The sequence below is a fragment of the Berghia stephanieae genome, chromosome 1 (assembly GCF_034508935.2).
Source record: "Berghia stephanieae isolate SIO BIC M18660-M18661 chromosome 1, UCSD_Bste_1.3, whole genome shotgun sequence".
Taxonomy (NCBI): domain Eukaryota; kingdom Metazoa; phylum Mollusca; class Gastropoda; order Nudibranchia; family Aeolidiidae; genus Berghia; species Berghia stephanieae.
In genome coordinates, this window is record NC_088360.1 from 118,985,970 (window position 1) to 119,013,012 (window position 27,043).

Consider the following 27,043-nt stretch of genomic DNA (forward strand, 5'->3'; position numbering starts at 1 on the left):
TCATTCCGATATTACACCGTTTTGAGATGATTGGTCACATTTGTTAATGTACATGGGAAATCGATTGAATGCCGAGTTTGGACATCGGCTATTATGTGTGTCTATAACCTGTCTTCAGCTCTATTCACGAAAACCACATTCCTCATGCTCATTCGCAAATCGAGCCTCAAACGACATTTTTTGTTTTCTTCTGAAATTCTTTGTCTTAATCTGCCTCTTCTCTCACTTTATTTTTTCCTATCAGCTCTACTGTATGACAAAATCGACTATGAAAACGAGAAAGGGACGGAATAATAAAGAGAAATGAATTCTCGGCGAATCATATACTTAAATATTAATTAGATAAAAAAGTGTTGTAGATCGCTTTATTGTGTCACATGCAGGTACACACGCCTAAGCAATCAAAAATTAAATTAGCTAACTTTTCACGCTACAGAAAACGGGTCCAAGCCCAGATTTATGTATGTGATGCTCGAAAAGATATAATTATAAAAGGTGCAAAAGTTTTGGCATGAAATTATATTTTTAGTTCTTTATGTGCAATAGCCGCTCGTTTATGCGCATGATGAATTGCTGCGCCAAAAGACAGCTTTCAATAGACAATAGTAATATTTCATCCTCATCTTACAAAATAAATCTCTAATATCTTATCTATAACAAATAATACTGAGAGCATATGAGAATGTAGAGACACACGTGAGGTGAAGTTAAAAGGAGTGATTACTTTTTTTAAAACTTAAACTTTTATATAGCGCAATATCCACAAAACGTGCTCAAAGTGCTTTACAAGGGGTCCCTAGCCAACAGCAACTTTTAACATATAGAACGAGACATAACGCCTGTTAGGCGATATTACAATTCTTTTTCGGACAGAAACAACATTGTTTAGAGCCAGATATTCATTTTACACCTGAGTACGGTGAGAGAAAGTGAGTAAAGAGCCTTTTCAAAGGACTCAACTATGCACGGCTCGGGACTCGAACTAAGGGCCTTCCGATCCGAAGGCTAGTGTTATACCGCTAGATCACGTAATGGTAGAAAAAGAAAAGTGGGGGAAAATTGGCCGTGAGGAGATTACAACCTCGACTTTGTTCCAACCAATATCTTTTATTTCGGGCTCTTTTTTTTAAGACATAAAAATTGGCAAAATCATGTATTTAGATATAAGAGTCAGGACCATGGTCGTCAATATACTCGTATTTTCAAAATAAATATTATAATGCTCACTTTAAACGTAAGGTCGGCCACTCCAGCTCTGTTACCAAGCCATCCTACGAGGCCATCAAGTAGACTTATCATAGAAACGAAGGCCAACATGTTGCTCCAAGTAGCGGCACAAATGGAAACTGCTACGATTGCACCATCGGAAAAGGCACTCAGACTGTTTGATTGACTGTTAGATTTGGTGAAAAGGAAATTGTACTTTTTCAAATATGAATTCTCTTGTCACTACGTTCATGACTCTATCATGTTGTCCACGTTCTTCCCTCTTTCATTCATTTCCACACCTCTTCAATCAATAATCACTGCTTCCAAAGTCCAGAAATGTAAATAGGAAATGGACCCAAGGCAACCCCTCCATGACCACAACCCAACGACAAGTAGACTGAAGTCGAGAAAGAGCTTCATGACGGAAGAAAGCATCATCTCTGACCATGCAGTTGTATACAGGCTTTCCACGTGGAGGGAGTGCGACAACCATGCAAATGAAGTTGTTTAAGATCCGAGAGAAGAACTGCCTATTAGAAACTGAGCTCCCCAGAAATGAATGGGTAACACTGAACAGAGCCGGGCAAAAATTGAGAGGACAGCTGGAAGCATGAAAAAGTGGGGACTGGCTGAGACTAACATGTGGATGCCGAGAGCAGACGATGGAGCACTTCCTTAGAGAATGCCAGGATTGGCCCAGCTGCATTGACCATGACCTAAGAGTCTGCTCCACAGATGCTATGGAGTGGGTTCGGTGTTGGAGCGACAAGCTATGATGAACGTTTATATTCATTTTTCTGCATTGCCTATTGTCTAACATCAGGTGACATCGCAGATTTGAATTCAAAGCCACCTAAACCACGACTTGCATGGTGTATAAAATCGCAAGACATGTAAAGAAATGAAGAGAGAGAGAGAAGGAGGGGTTGAGGATAGAGATGAGGGAGAGATAGCAAGGGATATATATATATAATATATATATATATATATATATATATATATATATATAATGTGTGTGTGTGTGTATATATATATATATATATATATATATATATATATAGCGTGAGAGAGAGAGAGAGAGAGAGAGAGAGAGAGAGAGAGAGAGAGAGAGAGAGAGAGGGAAGAAAGAGAATGAGAAAGGAAGTGAAGCGGACAATCTGAGATTGACGATATAGGAGCGTTGAAGACGAATAAAGAATGCAGTGGCTTTAAATCAAATTAATACAGAATTATTACTCGTTGTTTGCGATCTTGAGGCCCTCTTACGTTTGTAAATGGACTCTCTCCGTTTCTGGATACATGAGTTTAGAAATGGCCAGGGCAGCTGGAGCAGAAATCACCGCGGCTGTCAGGAGGTGGTTGGCTGGTGCCTACGTAAATGGAGAAAATAACAGAAAATACTACATGGAACACAGATTTTTAATATTAACAACTTCTTCATAAAAACCCATTGAGTCAGACAGAGCATTACTGTTGATATTATTATTATTGTTGATATATTACCGAGGCATATCCAAAAGGAAAAAAAAAGAATAATTATGGTACCTCAAGACAGACTGTCTTACATCTTTACATCTTACAGCCGTACTCTGCAAAGACGTCCCATGTTTGAGAGTTTTTGCCAAGATGAGGGTAATTTAAATCGATCAATATTTGAAGGACGAATTTTCTGGCCAATTTTTAAATACGTGTCTATCTAGAATGCGGCAGTTAAGTGGTCAACGGTTTCAATGTCTCTCAATTGCTTGGTACCAGCTGGTAGATTTGTCCATTCGCGAAACGTACAGTATGTTTCATAAAAAAGTGTAGGATTACAAAACTTAATAACATAGTGGCATATTATCACAGAATCATGTAACACATATCAAAGTATCTGCCATCTTCTAAATTTTGTTTGGTCTTATTTTGTAATGCCATTTTATTTCAAAAATTCTCAACAGTTCAAAAAGTAAAAGTATTGTTTTTTCAATTAGACTGGTCCTTGTGTATTGGTGGTATCTCATTGTGCTTTTTATAATACAATACAATACCTAATAAGAGCTAAATTAGGCCAATAGTGCGGTCTTTGGTGCCCTAACACAATGATCAAACAACTGATATGCATTATTAGTAAGACATAAAGTACAGGATATCAATTATAAAACAAACATAAATAACTCATAGAATTCAAATTTAAGGTGATCTAATTCCCTTTCTACACAGTTCTTACTAACGTTGACATTTCTCGCAGTTCTTGAATAGGTGTGGAGAGAGTTACAAATATCTACAGTCCTGAAAATTAAAGAGTTGGCACGTATTGAGGTCGAACACGCATATTTGAAGAACTCCCTGAAATCTAAGTTGTCAATCTTGTGTACGATCTTGTAAATTTGAATTAGATCACTTCTAAGTCTTCTGTACTTTAAAGAAGGAAGTGAAAGACGTCCCAACCTTTCCTTATAAGACAGATAATGCAATTTAGCGACAGACTTAGTGACCCTCCTTTGAACAGTCTCTTATATACAACGGGCTCCATATGCAATTGGCATACTCCAAAGTGAGTCTCACTAAAGTCTTAAATAATGTTAAAAATATGGTACAATGAGAGAAACTTCGTTTTATAATTCCAACCACCTTATTTGCTCTTTTAATTATATAATAATATGTAGATAGATCCAATTTGAGAGTGGGATCAAATGTCATACCAACATCTTTCTCTGAAAACACGTCAATCAAAGAATTATGTTCTTCATCAGTGAAATATACATTTTTAGGATTGTATTCTCTAATATGTAAAACGTGATATTTGGATATGTTAAAATTCAACTCCCAATCCCATTGTAATATATATACATAATATATACATATATACATGAATGATTATATATATATATATATATATATATATATATATATATATATATATATATATATATATTATATATATATTAATATATATTATATATTATATATAATCATTCATGTATGTATATATATATAATCATTCATATATATATATATATATGCCCTTTTAATTAAACTCTTTTATATTCTACGCCTATCAGGGAGGATTTTTGTCATAACAAAGTGGTAATTTCAATAAGGTACTCAGAAAATTAGAAAATTATACATACCATTGAATAGATTTATTGTCCATGTTATCATTTTCAAAATGTTTATGGCGGCAACATCTTTTATTTCAATGGCAGGTCTTCGATTATGGCTCAGTGAACAAAACAACTGAAATGTTTCATTATTATTTGTTGCTATATGTCCTTGGCCTGTATTGTCAGTCATCCAATTGTTTTTGTTTTGGTTTTTATTTTGCTATTCTTGGTTTGAGCATTGGTGAAATTAATTCATAAAAGACTCATTAAAATGATCTCCCTATACTTTTTGAGGCGAAAATACTATTATGTGGGGATTGAAAAGTAGGAATACAGTAGTAGAATGTATGTATGTATGTATGTTTATATATATTATATATATATATATATATATATATATATATATATTATATATATATATATATATATTATTCTAATATTTACCACAATGTTGGAGTCAGTCTACATCGATATTTCAGGCCTTTTCAGCCATCGTCAGGACTGTGTGTTACATGAATTTGGTTTGTTGTTTGTTGAATCCAACCACGATTCAATATATATATATATATATATATATATATATATATATATATATATATATATATAATATATTTGCCAGCGAAATAAGCTATTACGCACAATCACTCATCTATTCTAATTAATGTATACTACGTTTTGTGGAAACTAGCGTAGGTCAAGACGAATCGTTTGGGCTATGAAGGATCAAAACCAGTCTGGTAATAAAGTCTGTAGATTTGCGCAATATTGGCTATAATTATAACGGAATAATTTTGATCCCCAACCCTATTTTTTAAAAACAATATATATATATATATATATATATATATATATATATATATATGTGTGTGTGTGTGTGTGTGTGTTTGTGTGTGTATACCTGTATGTATGTGTGTATGACACATTAGAATCGTTGACATTATCTTTGTCAAAATACAAACCTTAAACGACGGCACACAAGTGTTCAAAGATACTTTTATCAGACAAAAAAAAAGTGTTTTTTAACATTGATAAAAAGTCATTTAATAGTAACAGTTATCGACCAGTCATTTTAGGATCAACGACGACATGAAAACAGCTTAAATTATAGAAATTTCTGTCCCTGTTAATGCTCACGTCAATAAGTCATTTCAAACCAAATCTTGAAAATTAGCGATACGTTTGGGATTTTTTTAAAAAAATAAATAGACATGTCCATCATTGTAGATCATATTGTGTAAAGTAAGAAAAATATGAATTTCAAAATATCGTAATAACATATGGACATGAATCAGAGATATAAAAGTAATGGTACAGCACAAAATAATTTTGGCATGAAATGATTTTATCGTAAATAAAAAGCAAGTTTAATAGTAGTCTACAATGATAAATGATGTGATTTTTTCGGATTTTCCATTTGTCAATAAATGGGACGATGAATTTGATATATAATACTTAAGATGATAAAAAGGGTTTTTAATGAACTTGCTTAAAGTGAACACGATATGTAGAATTGGAGAGAAATTAGAGATCTAGACACCAATTTGTGACCATCGGTGTGTGTTGTGGATCAATAAAATGCTTACAAGTTTTGTGCGCCAAATCAATGACGAATAACAATGGCCAACTCACTGCTGCTTATGTTACCTTAATAGCTATTGAGCTATCAATGGAGTGAGACGTGATCAGCTCCTTGGTTGAATAGTAATCTCTAATCATCAAGTAAAAACGCCAAAAACTGTTGGCAGAAAAGATATTGCTGCTTTTCATTCCAATAAATAATGCAAAAATACTACACGTACCCCCATAGCCATGAATAAACCAAGACCCCCTCCAGATATGCTTGCAAACCCACAGGTTACGATGGTATGAAGCTCTGATTTAGTGACAATTGGTAGATATCGCTGAACCAAAAGAGGAGCTTGGGTCTGTTACAAATAAAATCATTGATTTAAATTATACAGCCTGTGATAAACTTTGTGCCTTTGACAATATGTAAATTATTCATGCAACGTATGGAGATGTATAACAAAACAGCCGATGTATGTGTGGATTTCAAGTTTCTGACTGTAATAAATGTACCTGATGTATACGTGAGAAGCGTTGTGATAAGAAAGATTGAAAGATATCTATGTGTACACTTAGTATATTATTCAGGATTAAACATAAAACTGATACTATTAAGATACGAGACATTGCTGTTAAATATAAGTTGCTGTTGGTTTTTCTTTGTTTTGTTTGTTTATTTTGTTTTGCTTTTAGGGTGCTTGTTTTTGTTTGTTTACTTGTTGATTTTTAAAAATTAAACATATTATAATCAGAACATCAGATGATGCAATATTAGTGTAACATATAATATCGTCCCAGTCAGTTTTTGAGACTATATTATTCGGGTGCTGACCTAGAATAATACATGAAGCTAATAATATATTACAGATGCATACAAGTGTGAGACAGATCTTGTACGTTACCTCATGTGGTATGATTTACCATTGGGTTCAATATAATATTATTGTAAAAATAACAAGTATGATATCATATAACGTTAACATATAAGATGCAAATAACATGTTTTATAGTTATAAAATTAAATTAAATTGCAGATTTACCAGTGACATGAAAATATTCCCAGCCGCCACAACAGACTCCACAGGACCAGTCTCAAGACAAAAAGCCAGAAATCCTCCTAGGTTAAGGACTATGTATTCAATGACTCCCCAGTAGATCATTAGAGATAAAAAGGCATTGGTGAAGATGGTTATTCCAGATGCCTTGTTAGAAAGATAAAAAAATGGCATTTAAATTTTCAAAATAAACGATTTATTCCCTTATATACATGTGGGGATAGGAATTCACAAAGGGATTGTATTAATGAGGTATAACGGGGTATCTTTTTCAAAGGATAAATTCCGTAAAGGAAACAATACATATTTTGAAGAGGGAGGGGGGGGGGGAGCCCAAAAAGAGGTGAGGTTGCATTACACTATGATCCAGTAGATTCGGGGTTCGAGCCCCTCCTCGGGTACTTTCATTCTTATATTTTGCAAGATCAATAACTCCGAATTTTTGTTCACCTAAATAACATGGATGATTCCTGCTTACATCAGATGTTTGTTGGAATGCCGATGCTAACAATTTTTTTTACCTTTTTCAAAACATTGAAATGCTAAATATTTTACGAAATAGTAAAAGAAATATAAAGCCGATATGAAGGAAGGTAAAACGGAGTATGAGGAGGAACTTCAGGGATCATAGGAAACATTCGTAACATAATTTCTTTGAATCCTACGAAGAGAAGAGCTGGATCGGACAAGGACGTCCAATATCATGGCCACCTTGATCCAGATATCACACCGTAAGATTTTTTAGGGGAAGGAAAAGAGTTTATAAAGGAAAACATGTAAGCCTCTGTATGTTCCTGATATTCTTTAACCTTTACTACTTAACCAGTACCTTTTTTTATTCACCTACGACCAGGTACAAGATAAAAATGGATAGATTTAATGACAGCATATTTTGAAAAACGTTCTTTGTCTAGACCTCTAAGCACTTTACATCGTACACCATCAAAATACTTGATAGTATTGGCTACATGATTAAAATAAGTTGCCATTTAAAAGATATCTTTGAAATAGGAAAGTTTTGAAATTTTTCTTGAAGCTATCTTCATAGCTCGATGATTTATAAGGCTCGGAGAAAGAATTCAAAATGATCGGTCGTATTTTTCAAATGATTTATCACCGAATGCCTTTAATTTTGTACAGTGAGCGTGTTTTGTACCGCTGTTTGTAAGGAACGGATTGGGTATCTGCATTTTGGAGATTTTTTAGATAAACAGATGCTGGTGGATTTTTGTGTTCAAACATGACACAGCGAGCTTGTTGTCTATTCTAGCTTTTACTGAGAGTCAGTTAAGCATTCTAAACATGAAGCGATTAGAGGTGATATTTTACTACCAATTTTAGGCCCTTTTTGTTCAGACTAATTTTACCATATTATTTTGAAAAATGTAATTTTTCATGAAATACTCCATTCTGAAGAGAGACTTTAAATTTGCCTAAAATAAGTTGCCATTTAAAAGATATCTTTGAAATAGGAAAGTTTTGAATTTGTTCTTGAAGCTATTTTCATAGCTCGATGATCTATAAGGCTCGGAGAAAGAATTCAAAATGATCTGTCGTATTTTTCAAATGATTTATTACTGAATGCCTTTAATTTTGTACAGTGAGCGTGTTTTGCACCGCTGTTCGTAAGGAACGGATTGGGTATCTGCATTTTGGAGATTTTTTAGATAAACAGATGCTGGTGGATTTTTGTGTTCAAACATGACACAGCGAGCTTGTTGTCTATTCTAGCTTTTACTGAGAGTCAGTTAAGCATTCTAAACATGAAGCGATTAGAGGTGATATTTTACTACCAATTTTAGGCCCTTTTTGTTCAGACTAATTTTACCATATTATTTTGAAAAATGTCATTTTTCATGAAATACTCCATTCTGAAGAGAGACTTTAAATTTGCCTAAAAGTAGCATTTTATAATATGGTCTTAACCATCGGATTCAATTAAATTCAGGTCGAAAAGTTAACTAGCCAACATTTAGTAGTAGTGTGACAATATAACATAATATACAGTACTATACGTTGTGTTAAGATCGTAATTGATTGTTTAAACTGGGTAATCATACCAACCAGGTTAAGTACGAAAATTATTTTGTTACCTTGATTTGTAAAGCTTACATGCTGGAGTAGCTTTCATGTTTGTTTGTTTTGTTGGAGTTTTTTTTTTATTTTTGTTTTGTTTCGTTTATTTACTTTTGTTGATCTTGTTTTTGTTTTTACTTTTTTACTTTTTGTTAATATTTTTGTGATAGTTCAATTTTCTTTGCGGTAATAGTCTTAGTAACTCGACGAATGTGTCTTTGCAAATCGCAAGATGCGATGTGATTGGTTCAATTCATCTCTAATTACCGACAATGCCAAGCCCCAACTCTTGAAGTCTTTTCCAATCACAAACGCTGATCCATCGTCTGAAAAATCGAAAAAAGTCTTGAAAAGGTCTCCAAGCCATTGAAACATATCACGACCAAACTTGGTTCTGAGTGTGAAAACGGCAAGAGTCATCTGGATTGCAAAGGACCAAAACACGGGATGCCAGTTTACCTGTGTGAGGAAAATGAAATTATGAAATCTAAGTCAATAACTTTATCAAATAGTGTTTGTTTTAGATGTAACTACACACTCATGTCACTGAAATCGAAACGAGAAAACTTTATGTTTGAGCAGAAGTTGATTTTAAAAGATGAGTAATTTTATACGTCTAAAAATCATATCGAGTACAATAATTCATACAGATTGAAAGAAATTTTCTTTAAACGGTGTATGTAAAAAATTGTTTAACAAAAATTAAAGTTGGTTTTGGGGATTGTTTGTTTGTTTGCTTGTTTTGCTTTTGCTTGTTTTTGTTTGTTTTGTTTTTGTTGAGAGTTTTTGGTTTGTTTTTGGTTTGTTTGCTGTTGTTTTTATTCTTGTTTTATTTTGTCTTGAGTTGTTGTTTTATCTTTATTTCTTATTCTTTAAAATATCGAATTATTTACATGTAATTAAATGTCAAATGTAATTAACCTCGTTTTGAAGTTTTGTCGCCTCTGGGATGGTCTTTATACCTCTCTAAATCGTTTAATTCTTAGTAAACGATTTTCTTAGTTGCTATTATTTATATCATTATAAAGATTATAATTATTATTTTTATGATAATGATAATAATAGTTAGAAGAAGAAGAATGGTAATAATAATAATAATACTAATAATAATAATAATACTAATAATAATAATAATAATAATAATAATAATAATAATAATAATAATAATAATGATAATAATAATAATAATAATAATAATAATAATAATAATGATAACAATAATGACGACGACGACGACGACGATGATGATGATGGTGATGATGATGATGATGATGATGATGATGATGATGATGATGATGATGATGATGATGATGATGATGATGATGATGATGATGATGAAGAAGAAGAAGAAGAAGAAAAAAAAATTGTGAGTGATACCCGACTTGGTCTGGTCGATAAGATGAAACAAAGGAGAATCATAGCCAACAGTCCCAGGAACGATTGAAGGTTTGTAAAGCTGTGTGCGAAGATATCCACAGCTAGATATATTACAATGGTAATTGTTGCAACAATGTAAGCCGAGCTGAAATGAGATTCAATTCATTGTCCAACGTGATACAAACAATCAAAATATTGATGTTATACATTTAAGTAAATGACCACTACAACTACCTGCCTTAGAAAACTTTTCAAAACTCAAATATTTGTGGTACCTAAATCGCTTATAATTGGATTACTGTACTTCAGTGAGAACTAATCACCCGACATGAGTTTAAAAATAATAACAAAGAACAAAGTGACGTCAACTTCACTCCTTTCGACCATTCTACATCTTTCAAGTTACATAAATAATTCTTTTTATCAAGCTTTCAAGCCTCAAACAAAACGGAATCCAGACGGACGACAAATGATATTATTGAAATATTTTTTTTTATGTTTTACAAAATGAAAAAGTATATTGTAAGAGGTTGTAAATTTATATTGATGCTATGAGTTTAGATAAAATATTCATCTCTTCTACTCGCCAGATGAATCGCACCAACAAACAAAACTACATTCAACTTTTAACGGTTGCAGTAAATTAGAAGGACAGAGCTGTTACTGACAATAAAAGAAAAAGAAAATTAAAATAGTTTTGCCACATAAAAAGACATGCAGCAATAGGCAACATTATTCTTGATGGACGACTGGAGGAGACAAGGGATAGAGGCCGACTAAAGAGATCTTGCCCAGATGATATGGAAATAAGGACAGGAATATCACTGAAAATATGCTGGTCGTCAATAAAGATCATCCATCCTCGCTTTTTACAACCCGTAATCCCTAAGAATATGCCTATACATCCTAAAATAATTATGCCCCATTATGATTCAAAATGTAACTTATTCATTATTAGTCCTCCGAAGACACTGGTTACATACGCATTTTCAAAAGATTAAGAACTGGAAGAGTAGAAGACGTGACGTCATGACCTCTCTGTCCTATTATAAGTTTAGAATTTATCATAGCTATAATGTGACGTTGACGCCCAAGCTTTGACTCACTTATAATACTATTGATGGGAGCGATCTATATTCATGTTTTCGTCCAGCCTAGTCATCAATCACATGATTAGTTGTACAACGATTGGATATTTCTCAATGTATATAAACACGCTGCTTTGTTTATGAAAGTTGTAAACATACCCATGAGTCATGCTGAGCAAAATGACCAATTATAACGTTGGATATTTATCAAACTGTGAACACTTTTCACTATGTGGGTCATTTTGAACACACTTTGCAATGTGACCAATGACCTCGAGCATATGGAAATGTAATATAGATCATGCCCATTGGAAACTCTAAACTTTAATTTATTTGCCAATCTAAGATAAAATCTGAACTGAATTGAATTGGAACAAAGTCAAACAATTTTGAGCATTGCCACTGAACGGACAAGCGGTAGTGATTGCTCCCTGTTCTTGGCTTAGGCATGTAACACATATTACCCCACTCGAGTCTGTTGTGAAAGGGTACCTGGCGGATACTGTAAGAATAGAAGACAGGCGACTTCATACCTTTTAACAAGTCACTATTGTTTTGTTCATTACGTAATAAAATATTTAATGTTTATGTCAAATTTATTGCTTACCGCATATGAACGTCATAAGTTTTGAAAAGTGATCTACGTTGATTGCAGCTGTTACACTAATTATATGACATATTTAGTGTCAGAGTTTATAACGGCTCTGATCGTAAAAAGTGTAACAAACACCGACATGTGCAATTTCTAATGTGCGCTTTCACTATCATGAACAATGGGAATAAACATTTTACCAAAAAATGAAAACAAAGCTTGACGTCTTCCTCCGATAACGGGGTACACCAGTCAGAAGCGATATTTAAATTAGTATGTGTCGAGATTATTTATTAATTCTTTTTCTTTATTTTATTTTTTTTAGGGGTAAACCAACTTAAAAATTAGATATTTAATAAATGTCAGATTAAAGGGAAAAAAAACTATTTAAACCATGAAGTTAGGACAGGTAATAATATCACCACCTCTAAAATATCATATTATGAAGTAAATCAATAACCATATTACCAATTTTGCAATAAAAAAAAGAGGGGATATGAATTAAACAATAACAATTCTTTGTCTCGGCAAAAAGCAAGCCTTTAGTGGTTGGTGTGATCATTGGAAAAGATAAGAGGAATACTGAAAAAAATCATTGCGATCATCAAAATTATCATCATCATAATCATCATCATCATCGTAATCATCATCACCATCATCATCATCATCATCATCATCATCCCCATCATCATCATCATCATCATCATCGTCGTCGTCGTCGTCGTCATAATCAGCATCGTAATCATCATCATCGTAATCATCATCATCATCATCATCATCATCATTGTCACCACTATTGGCATTATCATCAACATCATAACCATCATAACCACAACCATCAACATTATACTCTTCACACTATGCATATTACAAAAGCAACAATAACATACTTATTTGTTCACTACTTACTAACGGACTTTTTTTCGAATCCGTCTTCCCTGGTTTGATTTCACAAAGGAGTGAAAGAACTTAGGTAGTCCGATATCAATGCCTCGATATCTCAAAATTTTAAAGAAGATTTTCCAAGTCAAGAACATCGTAACCACTAGAAGAACAATGGATCCCTCGTCGCCGTATCTGGTGGTTAGTGATTATATTAAAAAGAATAAAAATAAGAAGAATACAAGGTATGAACAGGGAACATTAACATAGAGAAATGGTTTGGGTTTGTTTCTTTTAAAATGCTAAATTTGAAATAGGCTCCAATTAATTAACAAAGGCAATGATACTGATGTTGTAATATCTTCTTTTATGGATGATGAAATATACACAAAAAGGCTTAGACAAAGAGATGATTGAAATGGTATAACTGGTCGTGTACAAACCGAACAAGAGGAAACCTGGCAAATTTATGTTGCCACAATCTAGAGTGGATTTCCATCTTCACTCGTTTCTAATTCAACATTGCTGTAATGGGCAATATTTTGTGTCATTATTTGAGATTTCTATTACAACAATGTGCTCATAATGAAATGGGTTATCATGCCTACAAATAAGCGCACGTCAATTTAACTGAATTGGTTTACACAATTCATGCCCACATAGTTAATAAAATGTGTTACCTGTTACGAACTTATACATTTAACTACTCCCCCCCCCCCCCTTCCCACCCTTGTTATTAGCTAGCTGACTACAATAACAGATTAATTAGTTCTAAATCGTTAAGTCCATTGTTTAAAATATTAGTTATGCTTACAAAGCGTGACATGCCCTAGAGAAGGATGCACTCTTTGTTCACTATTTTACAATGTTATAGCGATTTATTTGTATATAGGTTCTCTATTTTGTATTCAGTAACAAATTGTTCTCTATCATATTTAACTAACCGCTATTGGGTTGATTGATTCAACAAAATTATTCTGGTTTTCCCATCTAAAACACAACATTAGCGACGAGAAATTTTTTCAGCTTTATCCTGGGACCTGCCATCGGAGCGTTTCGTTACGTAGGTCGAAAAGACATCACACCGCGGCCTGAAACGTGCCAGCCGAGAAAATTGTTTTCGAAATTGTATCTATTTCGAAAACAGTTTTGTGGTTGGATAAAATTGTAGCTAACTTAAGCGGTGTAACTGAAATGAACTTGACTCGTGACATGCGACGAATTGTTTGACGTTAGACGAATTCGACATTCTCTTTTTACGTCTATACAGGCTTTCTCGATGTGTCCAGTTTTCTGGCAGAATCTACAATCTGCAGTTCTGTCGGTTGTGGCGTCCATCACATCTTGAGCAGGTCTGATTTCTATTGTCAGACTCCGTTGTCGACTCTGTCTGTCTCTCATTTGAACATTTTGCACGCTGTTTGTTTTGACTGCCTTGCTGAATTATCGGAGGCTGTTTTTTTTTAAAACTTAATTTTATGCTCCTCAGGTTGAACAGATAATACAGTTTCGTCAGCCACTTTTGATACATCTTCTATCTCCGTGGCGACCTCGATTGCTTTGTTAAACGAAAGCTCGTCCTCCTTGTGTTTGAATAGTGCTTCACGAACAGCTGTGTTGTTGACTGTGTGGTGACAATTTAATGTCAACGAGGACCTGGGGGGGGGGGGGGGGTAGGGGGGGGGGGGAGATTGGCAAACCACATCTCTCTAATGCCAACATCAAGTACCAATGTTCATCCAACCAGGAAACTGTTTTCTAGACTGTGTCTGTGAACGATACTTGCCGCGAAATAAACTTTGCTGTCACCACTATGCCGTTATACTCATAAGGACGTTCTGCCATACAACTGCGCAGTTTTTCGGTAGATGAACTGTTCCAAACAAAACAGTAAAATCCGTTCGTAGCAAGCCCGTAACAGACATGCCACATCATGAAAAGGCATGTAAACAAGTGTGAAGACTTTTCTGATGTCTTCAAACCAGAAGTCGGTAAAAATGAAATATGTTGAACTTGACATTAAATTCAAAGCCGACGTGACACCCGTGTTTCACAAACCTCGTTCAGTCCCATTTGCGATTCAGGACGACCTCAACAAGAGCTTGGAAGCCCGTATTGCTAAGGGTATTTGGAAACCTACACCTTTCTACGAATTTGGAACACCGGTTGTACCAATAAAAAAGAAGGCAATCAGTGGTGAGAGACCGAAAATTCGAGTTTGAGGAGGCTACTCCGTTACAGTTAACTAGAAACACACATATCCGATACCGCTACCAGAGGATCTCCTGCGCAAATTGGGAGAAGGCTAAGAATTTTCTAAAATCGACCTAGCCGAGGCTTACACATTGCTACCATTGTCTCCAAAATCGCAAGAACGTCTCGCACTCAGTACACACAAAGGTGTCCTCCAAACGAGACTACCTTTTGGTATCAGTTCAGCTCCTGGATATGTTCAACGGACTCAGGATCTTCCAGGTGGCACAGTCTATATCAACGATATCCTTGTGAGTGGCAAGGATGCTGTCATGGTCTAAAATTAGTATTAAGAGCTACTCGACTATGCATAAAATAAAGATATGAAGAATAAGGCCCCCAGAATTTACTAGTTACTTTAAAATGAAGAACAAATAACGATTTGTTTAAGATGATATAAAAAGAAAGATGAAATTTTATTAAATGAGTCTTCAGATAAATAATTATGATTACAGTTACAAATAGAAATATGAAGATATTACGTATCTTATGATAATATTACATAATACGGGTAGACTTGTGGGGTTCCACTTCCAGTTGAGAAAGGTTGTAAGTATTTCTCCGACTGGCTCAGGTTTGATTCATTCTCGACAGTGATTGAACTGGCAAAGGCAAAAGCTCCGGCGTCTTGATGGTGGACATCAAAATTAATCAATTATTCCACAATGTCCCGAAAGATAAAAATCTTTAAATATATATAAATTGTGAGGAATGGAGTGGCTGGCCGTCCGGGCCTAGATTATAGAGAGAAGTGAGTGAAGAAGATTAGACCTATCAGCTTTTATAATAAGTGGCTACGTGACAGAAGGTAGAACGAATTGTATTCACTAAATTGAAATTAATTCAAGGGAAGGCTATTAAAGGAAAGATGATCTAATATTAGAAGGTAAAGTTTTTCTAAGCCTACCGAAATATAACTGAAGTGAGATGAATTCAGTTCTGGCTAAAATAAAACTTTTATAAAATAAATGTGAATAATCGTAACTGTGACAGATACCACCGATCATTTACAAAATATGCGGAGATTATTACAACGACTTCATGATAATGGACTTCGCTATAATCTCTAAAAATGGACTTTCCCAGAACAACAGTGTGCGTATTTGGGCCATCTACTATCTAAAGATGGCATTGCAAAAGGCACAAAAGTTGATGTCATCACTAAAATGCTGCCTACTGATGTATTGAGCCTAAAATCGTTCTTAAGAGAAGTACAATCTTATTCTAAATTCTTGCCAATCTTCAACTGTCTTACAGCCACTCTATCCATTAACCAAGAAAGAAGTCAAATTGAAAAGGACAGATAAAGAACAAGCAATTTATCAACCTGTAAAGAGGCTTCTTTGTGATGAAACAATTCTTGTCCATTTTGATCTATCTCTCGACGTGGGTATATCCTATGACGCATCAAACGTTGGAATTGGAGTCGTGTTATTCCATCGTTTCCCAGACGGTAGTGAAAGGCCAATGGCCAATTCATCTAAAATGTTGAACGATACTCAGCAAAGGATAAGTAAGATTCAAAAGGAAGCGTTATCAATCATTTTTGCGCTGAATAAATTTCATTAATTTCTTTGCGGTCGCAATTTCATACTCGTCACCGATCACAAGCCTTTATTGCCACTCTTTAGTCTAAGAAAACCAGTACCTGCTTAAACTGCAACCGCCTAGCCAGATGGGCCTTGACACTAAGTCAGTATGATTAGTATGATTATAGAATTGAGTATCGTAAGACAGCTCAGCACGGCAATGTAGATGCACTGAACAGACTTCCAGCAAGTGCCGACCCAGTCTTCGACGGATAGGAAGATGAATAAGATGTCAACACAGTGCTAACAATCTCTATAGTCAGTTGGGAAACAGTTACGAGCTACTGATCCTGGAGTCATCGCTAGAGAATCCGCTAAAGACGACACCATATCCATGTCATTAGAAACACGAGTCGTAAATGGTCTAAATCAGATTCCAAAACGGGCAATCTTAAACCATTCTTCAAGATAAAAGACACGCTGTTAACGTCTAATGGATGTTTATTCTACGGATCAATAATCGTTATTCCCAAGGGCTTGCAACGTGACGTCCTCAATATCATCCACCATGGTCATTTCAGCATGCAGCACATGAAACAATTAGCGCGAACGATCGTATAATATTGGCATTGATTCTGACATCGTCAATACGTGTCGTTCATGCGCCCAGTTCGACATCAACAAGAGCAACAACTCGCATTCTGGAAAAGTATTTTGCTCACTTCGGCTGTCCTCACGTAATCGTGTCGGATAACGCAGCATTCTTCACTTCTGACGAATTCCAGACATGTTATACGGAGAGAAGAGTCAGACATCTCACTGGAGCTCCCTGTCATCCTACTACAAACGGTGCAGTAGAACGACTTGTGGGAAGTTTAAAAAGGCTTTGAGAAAGAAATTGCAATATCGTCGCACACATTTCGCTTCTGGTTCGTCACCGAGTGATATGCTTCATGGACGTGAAATTCGTACATTGATCGACACACTTCGCCCATCACCCACTTCAAATTCCAAACCATTGATAGCAAAAATACGTTATGAATTTGGGACACACATTTATTATTGGTTATCGAAAGGACGGAAAGGCAAAATAGATTCCCGCTACTGTTACCAACGTGTTGAGACCCCATCATGTCATGGTAACTCTCCATAGAGACGAAACAGCGTGGAAACGTCACATTGAACAAATAAGACGACCTTACAACCTTCCTCTCCGAAATGTACCTGCTTCAGCAAATGATACCATACATGACGACTTCGTTTCTAATCCTATCGCTGTTTATTGTGAAGGTTCATCATCGAATGCAGCTACCCCCGGAGCAAAATCGAGTCGTGAATCGGATCGTGTCCAACTGAGAAGATCGTGTCACAACAGAAGATTCCCCGATCGGCTTAAGTCTTTGAACCTTCGAAACGCTTCTCAAGCTAAACAGAGAGGTGTTATGGACTTATATATTGAGCTACTCTAGGAAAGAGTTGCCCCCCTTTGTTATCAGTAGGTTGATTTTTGTTACAGATTAATTAGTTCTCACCTGTTAAGTCCAATGTTGAAAATATTAGTTATGCTTGCAAATATCAGAGTGACGTGCCTTAGAGAAGGATGCACTCTTTGTTCACTACTTTCAATATTTGAACTATATCATTTTGTCTATCTACTTACAATGTTATAGCGGTATATTTGTAAAGACTCTATTTTGTATTCAGTAATAAATTGTTCTCTCTCGTATTTCACTAACCTCAGTTGGGTTGAATGATTAACAAAATTATTCTGGTGTCCCATCAACTACACATTACCCCAAAAAAAAAAGTAGTCCTTCGGAGCCATTTAGCCCTTGGAGCCGGAGTTTATCCCGGTTTATATAGGGTAAAATAGACAATACCAATTGCTTGCTATCATTTGGATAGGTCGCTATTCTGTCGCAAAGTACTCTCCGCGAGATCTAACAGACTCATCTACCCAATCACTGCTGGGTGGACAAGGAGGGGGCAAAAAAAATCTCGACAGCATTGTGATTGATCTCAATCAATTTGTGTGTGACACGTGTTCTCTACCAAACGATCTATTTGAACCCCTAAAACGTCAACATAATTTGTCTTTGTTAAAAGATCTAATGAAATGTTATCATTATTCTCATATTTTAGAGCAATATTTAGAATGAGAAATGAATCAATGTTTGAGCATTAGATGATTTTTGATACATCCTCAGCTATTGACCAAGGCTCCCCAAATTCCACAGAGTCTGTAATTTTTATTTTTCATTTATCTATTTTATTTTATCTTTATTTATTTTTGGAGGGCGGATGGGATAAAGTATGTTTCCACATGGGTGGTTTGGTGTATCTGTGTCTTATCCCCGGCAATAATGCTCTCAGTGAAGTGTCTTTTAATTCCCTGAAAGTAAGAGGTCATAAAATTGCATTAGGTCTTTTCAACAATGAAATAAAAACCTCGACGCCGCTGCATTTTATCCTTATCATCCGTCAGCTGTTTTGAAACCCACCTGACAGAGAGTTCGAGCTCATGAAATTATATGGATAGATATATGACTTTGAAATTCCCAAAGTGTTCTACAGTAAATAAATGGCACCATTTCTACACTTCTATATACTCATAACAATATTTATTACAGTATCAACATAAAGAGTCCTGAACTAATTAATCTCTGTGGGAGTTTTTTCCTTTTGTATTGAAAGGACATATTACTCCAAACACTTCTGTCATTTATAGGATATTAAACAAGAATTAATTTTCACGAATACTTTAAAATCATAAATCAGGAAATCTTGATCTTACCTGTGATGCATACAGTAACCAAAGTAAGCAAAGTAGAGCACCAACAGTAAGGCATAAAAACATAGTCTTATCCGATCTGAGTACTTGGTACAGAATCCATGAATCTTATCCTCCAAGTGTTTGACACATGTCGAGAAAGCTGTCTCGTGGAACATCATTTCATCAACGCTAGAGACATCATCATCTCCATTATTGTCAAACTCCATTTCGAAGTCTTTAGAATGGCCATTCCCTCTAGCAGGAGCCCCTTTCTGTTGTTGGTCTGTCATTACAGTCTGTTGACAAACAGGCATAAATGGTGCATATTTCATCCCTTCCTAATAAACAAAAAGGCGTAATGATATAAAGTATACTAAATAATTTGTGACTTCAAATTGTCAAGCTTTAATCTCACTGATAAAAGGCAGACAAATAAAACACCTCCATTTGGAATTCCAAAACCTAAAAGTACGAGTATATAAATATATCTTGAGGCATATAAGATTGAGCATTTGTATAGCGCAACATCCACTAAATTATGTGCTCACGTGCTTTACGAGAGGGCACCAGTCATCAGTAGCATTTGACACTAAGTACGAGCTATGACGTCAGTCAGGCGCTTGTCATATTTTAGATTGACAGATACAACGCTGTTTACCTGCCAAGTATGAATTTTACACGTAAGTGCTGAGAAAGAATATTATGGGTAAAGAGCCTTTTCCAAGGACTTAACTTTGCGCCGCCCAGAGCGGGACTTTAGCCAGGGGCCTACTGGTCCAAAAGCGAGTGTCATACATAAGATCACATAGCCGCATATGACCAAATCGATGCAGAAATATAGAGTGCTTCAGGAACAAATAGGCCATCGTCGGCATAAGGACAGTGTCAAGAATTTGTTTTCATGCATGATCGGGAGATTTGTTATATGACAATGGTAAAGAAGGACGTGTCTGCAAAACACCAATAATAATAATAATATAATAATAATACTTTATTGCATCCCAAAAAGGAAATTTTTTGTACAGACGTGTTATAATTTACACATTAGATAAAAATACAATGGAAATAGGATGTATATATATAAAAAAGGAGCAGCTCTATAACCAGAGCTGCGCTTTATAATATGAATAATTTCAACACTGTAAAATAGTTAAAACTGTCACTATAAATTGAAAATTGAAAAGATTGCAACACAAATAAATTAATAAATTAATATTTATATTTTTAAAAAGTAAAAATGAGAAATAATTATGGGACAGCGTGGCTCAGAGGTACGGTCTTTGCTTCGTACCCGAAAGGTACCGAGTTCGACAACCCGCCGCGTTGTGTGGCCTTGAGCAAGTCACCTAGCCTTAGCTCACTTTGCGGCGCTGCACTGCGGCTGACGCCTGGGTTATTCCAGTCTTCCCTTGGAATAGACCCTAAAGAAAAATTTCCCCTTAGGGATGAATAAAGGGAATTTATTCAATTTATTATTTATTCAATTATATAAAATGGTTATTGCTTGTTGTTATAAAGCCTGATACTGGACGGCAGAAAAGATTTTCGGTGTCTCTCTGTTTTCGTTGAAATAGAGAAAGGGCGACCACTTCTTTCTGACATAATAATTGATGGTCTTAGTGGATGATACTGGTCATTTAATATTTTAGTTATTTTATTTATACAAAATTTCTCGTATAAAAGATCTACATCGTCAACATCATTTATATAGCGTTTAATGGATTTTTTAATATTTGAATTTATTTTGTTCCTTTCCACTGCTAAGCAATTGCCTCCCCAAGCTGTTATACAAAATGACAAAACACTTTCGATTACTGATCTATAAAATAATGTGCAGAGGGTTTTATCTATTCTAAACTGAGAGAGTTTCGATAAAAAATATGTACGTCTGCACATCTTATGCCTAATTATTTTCAAGTGTTCATCCCACTTGAGCCTGTCATCAATCGTTACACCAAGGTATTTGTAGTGAGGAACTTGCTGGACGAATTGGTCCTTTAATTTTAACGGTTCTATCGGTTCCTTCACTCTCCTAAAGTCAATCCCTAGCTCCTTTGTCTTGCTTATGTTAAGCTCTAGGTGGTGGGCATCACACCAAGACACAAATCTATCAATTTCTTGCCTATAAGCCACTTCGTTGCCATTTGTTATGAGGCCTTGAAGAGCGGTGTCATCTGCAAACTTAAAGGTACACTCAGGTTTTGACTTCTACAGTCATTCGTGTATATTGTGAATAATACAGGGGACAATACACAACCTTGAGGAGCACCAGTATTTGTAGTTATACAGGAAGATTTGTTTTGCCCTAATTGAACACATTGTGCTCTCTCCGTAAGAAATTTGAGCACCCAAGCAATTATATACGTGTTTAAATTCAGACTAGTCAATTTTTGAACAACCAACTGAGGTTGCATTGTATTGAACGCTGAAGAAAAATCTGCAAAAAGCAATCTGCAATAGCTCCTAGCGTGATCTAGATGCCTGTAATGTTGTTTGTAAACAGCAAAATGGCATCCTCTACGCCACGTCCTGGTTTGTAAGCAAATTGATGACTATCACTCAATGGCATAAACTGATTCCTAATTTTAACAAGAACAAGTTTTTCTAAAGATTTCATGACTATTGAAGTCAGTGCAACAGGTCTGAGATCGTTCATAGTTTCAAGTTTGTTTTTTTTTGGAACAGGAATAATTTTTGAAGTTTTCCAAATTTCAGGGATTGAAACGCATTGGAGGGACCAGTTAAAAAAATGTGTATAAATGGGGGAAAGCTGGTGGGCACATTCTTTTAATAGTTTTCCTTTCAATCCATCCGGCCCAGCAGCCTTCCTCTCGTTTAGTTTCGAAAATACGAATCTCGTTTCCTCTTCACTGACCTCAATAGTCATTTCATCTTCCAAAGCCCTGTCTAATTTATGTTTTTCATTTTCAATATCAAATTTGTTTGCTGTGTCGAAACGTGAATAAAATTTATTTAAAGTTTCAATTTTGATATCTTCTGATATAATCGTGGGCTTTGGATTATAGTTCACAGCAGTTTTAAGCCCCCGCCACGTGTCCCGTATATACCCAGAAGAAAAGCATTTTTCAATTTTATTTTTGTACTTATCTCTACAACTAAATATTACCCTCTTTATCTCTTTTTGTTTTGTTTTCAGATCTTTTTTGTTTCCACTAGTATAGAGAGTTTTCTTTTGGTTCAATAAAAGTTTTAGATCTTTTGTTATCCAAGGCTTGTTGTTAGGATAACATTTTATTTCTTTTTTACAAGACACTAGCTGTTCACAGAATTTTAAATACTCACTCACACAGTCATTCAGCTCATCCACACTATCACATGATTCGATAAAAACATTCCAGTCAGTGCATTCAAAACAACCACGCAAATCTTCACACACACTTCCATTCCAGATCTGTACACTTTTCCTTACTGGTTTTACACGTTTAAAAACAGGGCGGTAGGTGGGGAGTAGCAAGAGCATGCAGTGGTCAGATAAACCTAATGGGGCACGGGGTAAACATTTATAACTATTTTTAATATTACACAGGAATAAATCTAATGTTTTTTTGTCCCTTGTCTCGCAGTCCACGTATTGATGAAGTCCCGGGAGAGTAAAATCGTTACATTGGTTAAAATCGCCAGTGACCATCAATACGGCATCGGGTGACTTAATTTGAATGTCCTGTATTTCTTTCCTCAAAATATTTTTCGCTGTGGTGTTGTCTGATGATGGTGGAATGTAGACGTTGATGATGATGACATGAGTATATTCCCGGGGTAGGTAATATGGTCGTGACGAAACAGTAATAAATTCAATATAATCGTCACAATACATTTTCTTTATCTGACAGTTATTGGGGTGGCACCATTTGTTGTTAATATATGTGCACACCCCACCCCCAGTTCGTTTATTTACATTAGTCCGATCTCCTCGAAATAGTGAATATTGTTCAATATTAAAACATGATGATGGTAAGAGCCCCCATTATCGATTTGCTTCTTGTGATGAGTTAAAATTCGTTATAGATTTGTTCACACCTCACGACGCAAACAGAAATTATTTGACAGAGATATCCAATATGCATTTAATCAATGATTCGACCCCAACCTAGGCTGGAATGAGGAGAGCCATCCCAAACCGAAAAATTTACCTCAGTACAATAGTTTTCGAGGGACGGACAGAACCAGTTTACGATGACTAGGAGCAGGCCCAGGTTAAGCCTCAAACCTTACAAACAACTATTGTTACCAAACATTAAGTAATATAAGTGGGAATGGAACTTTGTTAATTCCTTTTTTCATAAATATTTTATTGTTTAAGGTTATCTCCTGACATTTATACGAGCCATAAAAATATTAATGTTTTAATATCATTATGTACGTGGGAGTGGAACTTTATTGATTCCTTTTTTCATAAATATTTGATTGTTAAGGTCTTGACATTTATACGAGCCATAAAAATATTAATGTAGCCATTGTAGAACAATGACTATGAAAAATGTTTTTTCCTCTTTTTGAGGAAAATTTTGTCTGAAATCAAAGCCCTATCTCCACTGAGTAAAAATGTTTTTGAATTTTGAAAATCCATTCATAAATAAACAAGTTTGTTTCAAAGGTGTCATTTATTTGGATGACCCGCAAAGAGGAAAAAAAAAAACGCCAAAATATGGGACGCTTTTTCGGCATTTTTTTTTTCGACCTTTGGCTGTATCATTTGTAATAGGAAGGTTATAAGATTGAAATTTGGCAATTTTATGGCAAATTTGATAGAAAATACGATGAAAACATTAGAAGAATTCTAACTTATATAATTTTAGAGCTGGATGGTATATAACACACACACACACACACACAGAGAGAGAGAGAGAGAGAGAGAGAGAGAGAGAGAGAGAGAGAGAGAGAGAGAAATTAGTATAACACACACACACACAGAAATATATTAAGAAATGAGTATATAACACAGAGAGAGAGAGAGAGAGAGAGAGAGAGAGAGAGAGAGAGAGAGAGAGAGAAGGGGGGGGGGGGAAGAGAGAGAGAGAGATTGCGTACATAACGAAAGAAATATAGAAGGAAAAGTGAAATTGTACAAGGGGACAAAGGTTACTGATGGAACTTGACTTGGAACACAATAATTAAACCTATGCTGAGATTGTAGATCATATTGCAATCGAAAACTTTTAACATTATAATTTCTTAAATTCTTGTAAATTAAACAGTCAAATTGTCAGCTGTTTATTGAACCCAAACGCAATGGCAGACGATAAACACCCCTCTGCCAGTGAGACCGGGCAGACATTTTGACTAGTCATGAACTTTAAAACGAGGTCAACCAATCAGTAGCGCTTTGCCACGACCCGCTCAGCCGCTCAGTTTGGTGCCAAATCGTTTTGAACTTGTGATTCGAGCTGTAGGGCTGTAGGGGGTCCAAATGGCTTTGTCGTTTACGAATGAAGAGCAAATTAGGATGGTGTTTTGTAAAATACGGGAAAAGTACTGTCGCGAATTTGGGCACTTCGTGAGCGAAAAAGAGGCCCAAAGATTTGTGCGGGATAATCATTGCTAATTAATCTTTTAATATCATTATTTATATTTGATAAATAGGGTGAAAGTTATATGCCAAAAGAAAAAAAAGGGGATTGGAGTTCTACACCCATCAGCATATTATAAAGTCTAGGGTACATAGGAGATAGGATGATATAGATAGTGATGATGATGATGCTGATGATGTTGACGATGATGATGATGATGATGATGATGATAATAATGATGATGATGATGACGATGATGATGATGGTGATGATGATGATGATGATGATGACGATGATAATATTAATAATAATAATGATAACAATAATAATAAGAATAATAATAATAATAATAATAATAATAATGTCACAGTAAAGATTGTTCACAATTATCTTATTAAATTTTATTTTATTAAGAACTGAATTCATCTCACTCCAGTTATATTTCGGTAGGCTTAGATAAACTTTACCTTCTAATATTAGATCGTCTTTCCTTTTATAGCCTTCCCTCGAATTAATTTCTAATTAGTGAATACTTTTCGTTCTACATTCTGTCACGTAGCCACTTATTATAAAAGCTGATAGGTCTAACACTCTACACTCACTTTCTCTCCACAATCTATGCCGGACGGCCAGTCACTCTATTCCTATATATATATATTGTAAGATTTTTATCTTTTGGGACTTTGTAGATATTATATCTGCACCATTAAGACGCCGGAGCTTTTAACTTTGATTGTATAATCTTCAAGGATCAAACCCAAGCCCGCTGTACTACACTATAACCTCTTAACAATTGCCTGGAAGTGGAATTTTACGAGTCCAATCCTATTATCAGAGGAATAGATCATCCAAGCCCATCAACTGCCTGGAAACGTAAACTTACGAACCTGACATATTATCATAAGTTACGTAAAATATTCATATCTCTATTTGTAACTGCCACGATCACTGTTTATCTCTTTTAATTAAATTTCATCATTATTTTTATTTCATTGTAAACAAATCGTTAATTGTTTTTCATTTATAGTAACTAGTAAATTCTGGGGCCTCATTCTACATAGATCTTTATGCATAGTCGAGTAGCTCTTTACTCACTTGAGACCATGACATTTTGGAGGGGACACATATAAAGAATTGAATTTATTTAGTTACTTATATCTATTTCATCTAACTTTAAAGTTTAAATTGTAAAACTCTTAATTGCCCCACTTGATCATATTTTAATTAAACTCCCTATTTACAGGATTAATTTTTTTTTCTTTTTCATTTCTTCATTTAAATGGAATAGCAATTTATCCATTCATTCTTTCATTCAAATTGAATAGCATTTTATTGATTCATTCCTTCATTCATTTATTCATTTATAAATTATTCATTCATTCATTGTTCATTCATTTATTCATTCATTCATTCATTCATTCATTCATCCATTCATTCGTTTATTCGCTCATTTATCCAATCATTCATACATTTATTCCTCCTTTCATTCTTTCATTCATACATTATCCATTCATTCATTCATCTATTCACTCAGTTTTTCATTCATTCATTCATTCCTTGTCCACTTTGTTATTATATCACACATTTCATTTTGTTGTTTGCCTCATTCATGAATTGTTTTCAATATGTTTACATTCCATAACGATTCATTCACCTATCATCCAATCACTCAGTGTTGTGAACACATTTTGTAACTATTGTAAATCTTACGATATTTTATTGTTTTGTATTTCAGACATCACTGCTAAACACTCTTCAATGCCTAATTACAATTGTTGAACAACCATTGAACAAGAGAGAGGTCCCAGCCACGAACTGAGTTGGTAAATATATCCTTCATTATTCTCTTTTACATGAGTTGGGCATCACATAGTAACTATAGACATCGTGATTTGTTTTGCATAATGATTTGTTTTAAATGCATTTTTGGCATATTACTGTTACCGAAAACCACTTATATATTATGTTCTGAAAAGTGAGTCTTTAAAAACTAAATAATAATAAAAGGAGTCTACTAGCCGTCGTGTTA

At 34.9% G+C, this 27,043-nt stretch overlaps 1 protein-coding gene across 5 annotated transcripts in view; it reads right to left on the reverse strand.

The window, feature by feature from the left end:
- The window catches only part of LOC144962903 (solute carrier family 28 member 3-like), a 57,939-nt gene that overhangs the window by 18,251 nt on the left and 12,645 nt on the right, over nt 1-27,043 (reverse strand). For 3 of the 5 annotated variants that reach the window (XM_078896293.1, XM_078896291.1, XM_078896292.1), the window contains exons 2-9: nt 19,508-19,782; nt 12,959-13,126; nt 10,370-10,514; nt 9,260-9,451; nt 6,902-7,063; nt 6,095-6,220; nt 2,476-2,579; nt 1,228-1,393 (exon numbers count right to left, since the gene is read on the reverse strand). In XM_078896293.1, coding sequence (XP_078752419.1) covers nt 1,228-1,393; nt 2,476-2,579; nt 6,095-6,220; nt 6,902-7,063; nt 9,260-9,451; nt 10,370-10,514; nt 12,959-13,126; nt 19,508-19,782 — 1,338 coding nt within the window. Of the gene's footprint in view, nt 1-1,227; nt 1,394-2,475; nt 2,580-6,094; nt 6,221-6,901; nt 7,064-9,259; nt 9,452-10,369; nt 10,515-11,616; nt 11,723-12,958; nt 13,127-13,374; nt 13,514-19,507; nt 19,783-27,043 lie in introns of those variants that run through there. The other 2 variants (XM_078896294.1, XM_078896295.1) reach the window with 2 other exon arrangements.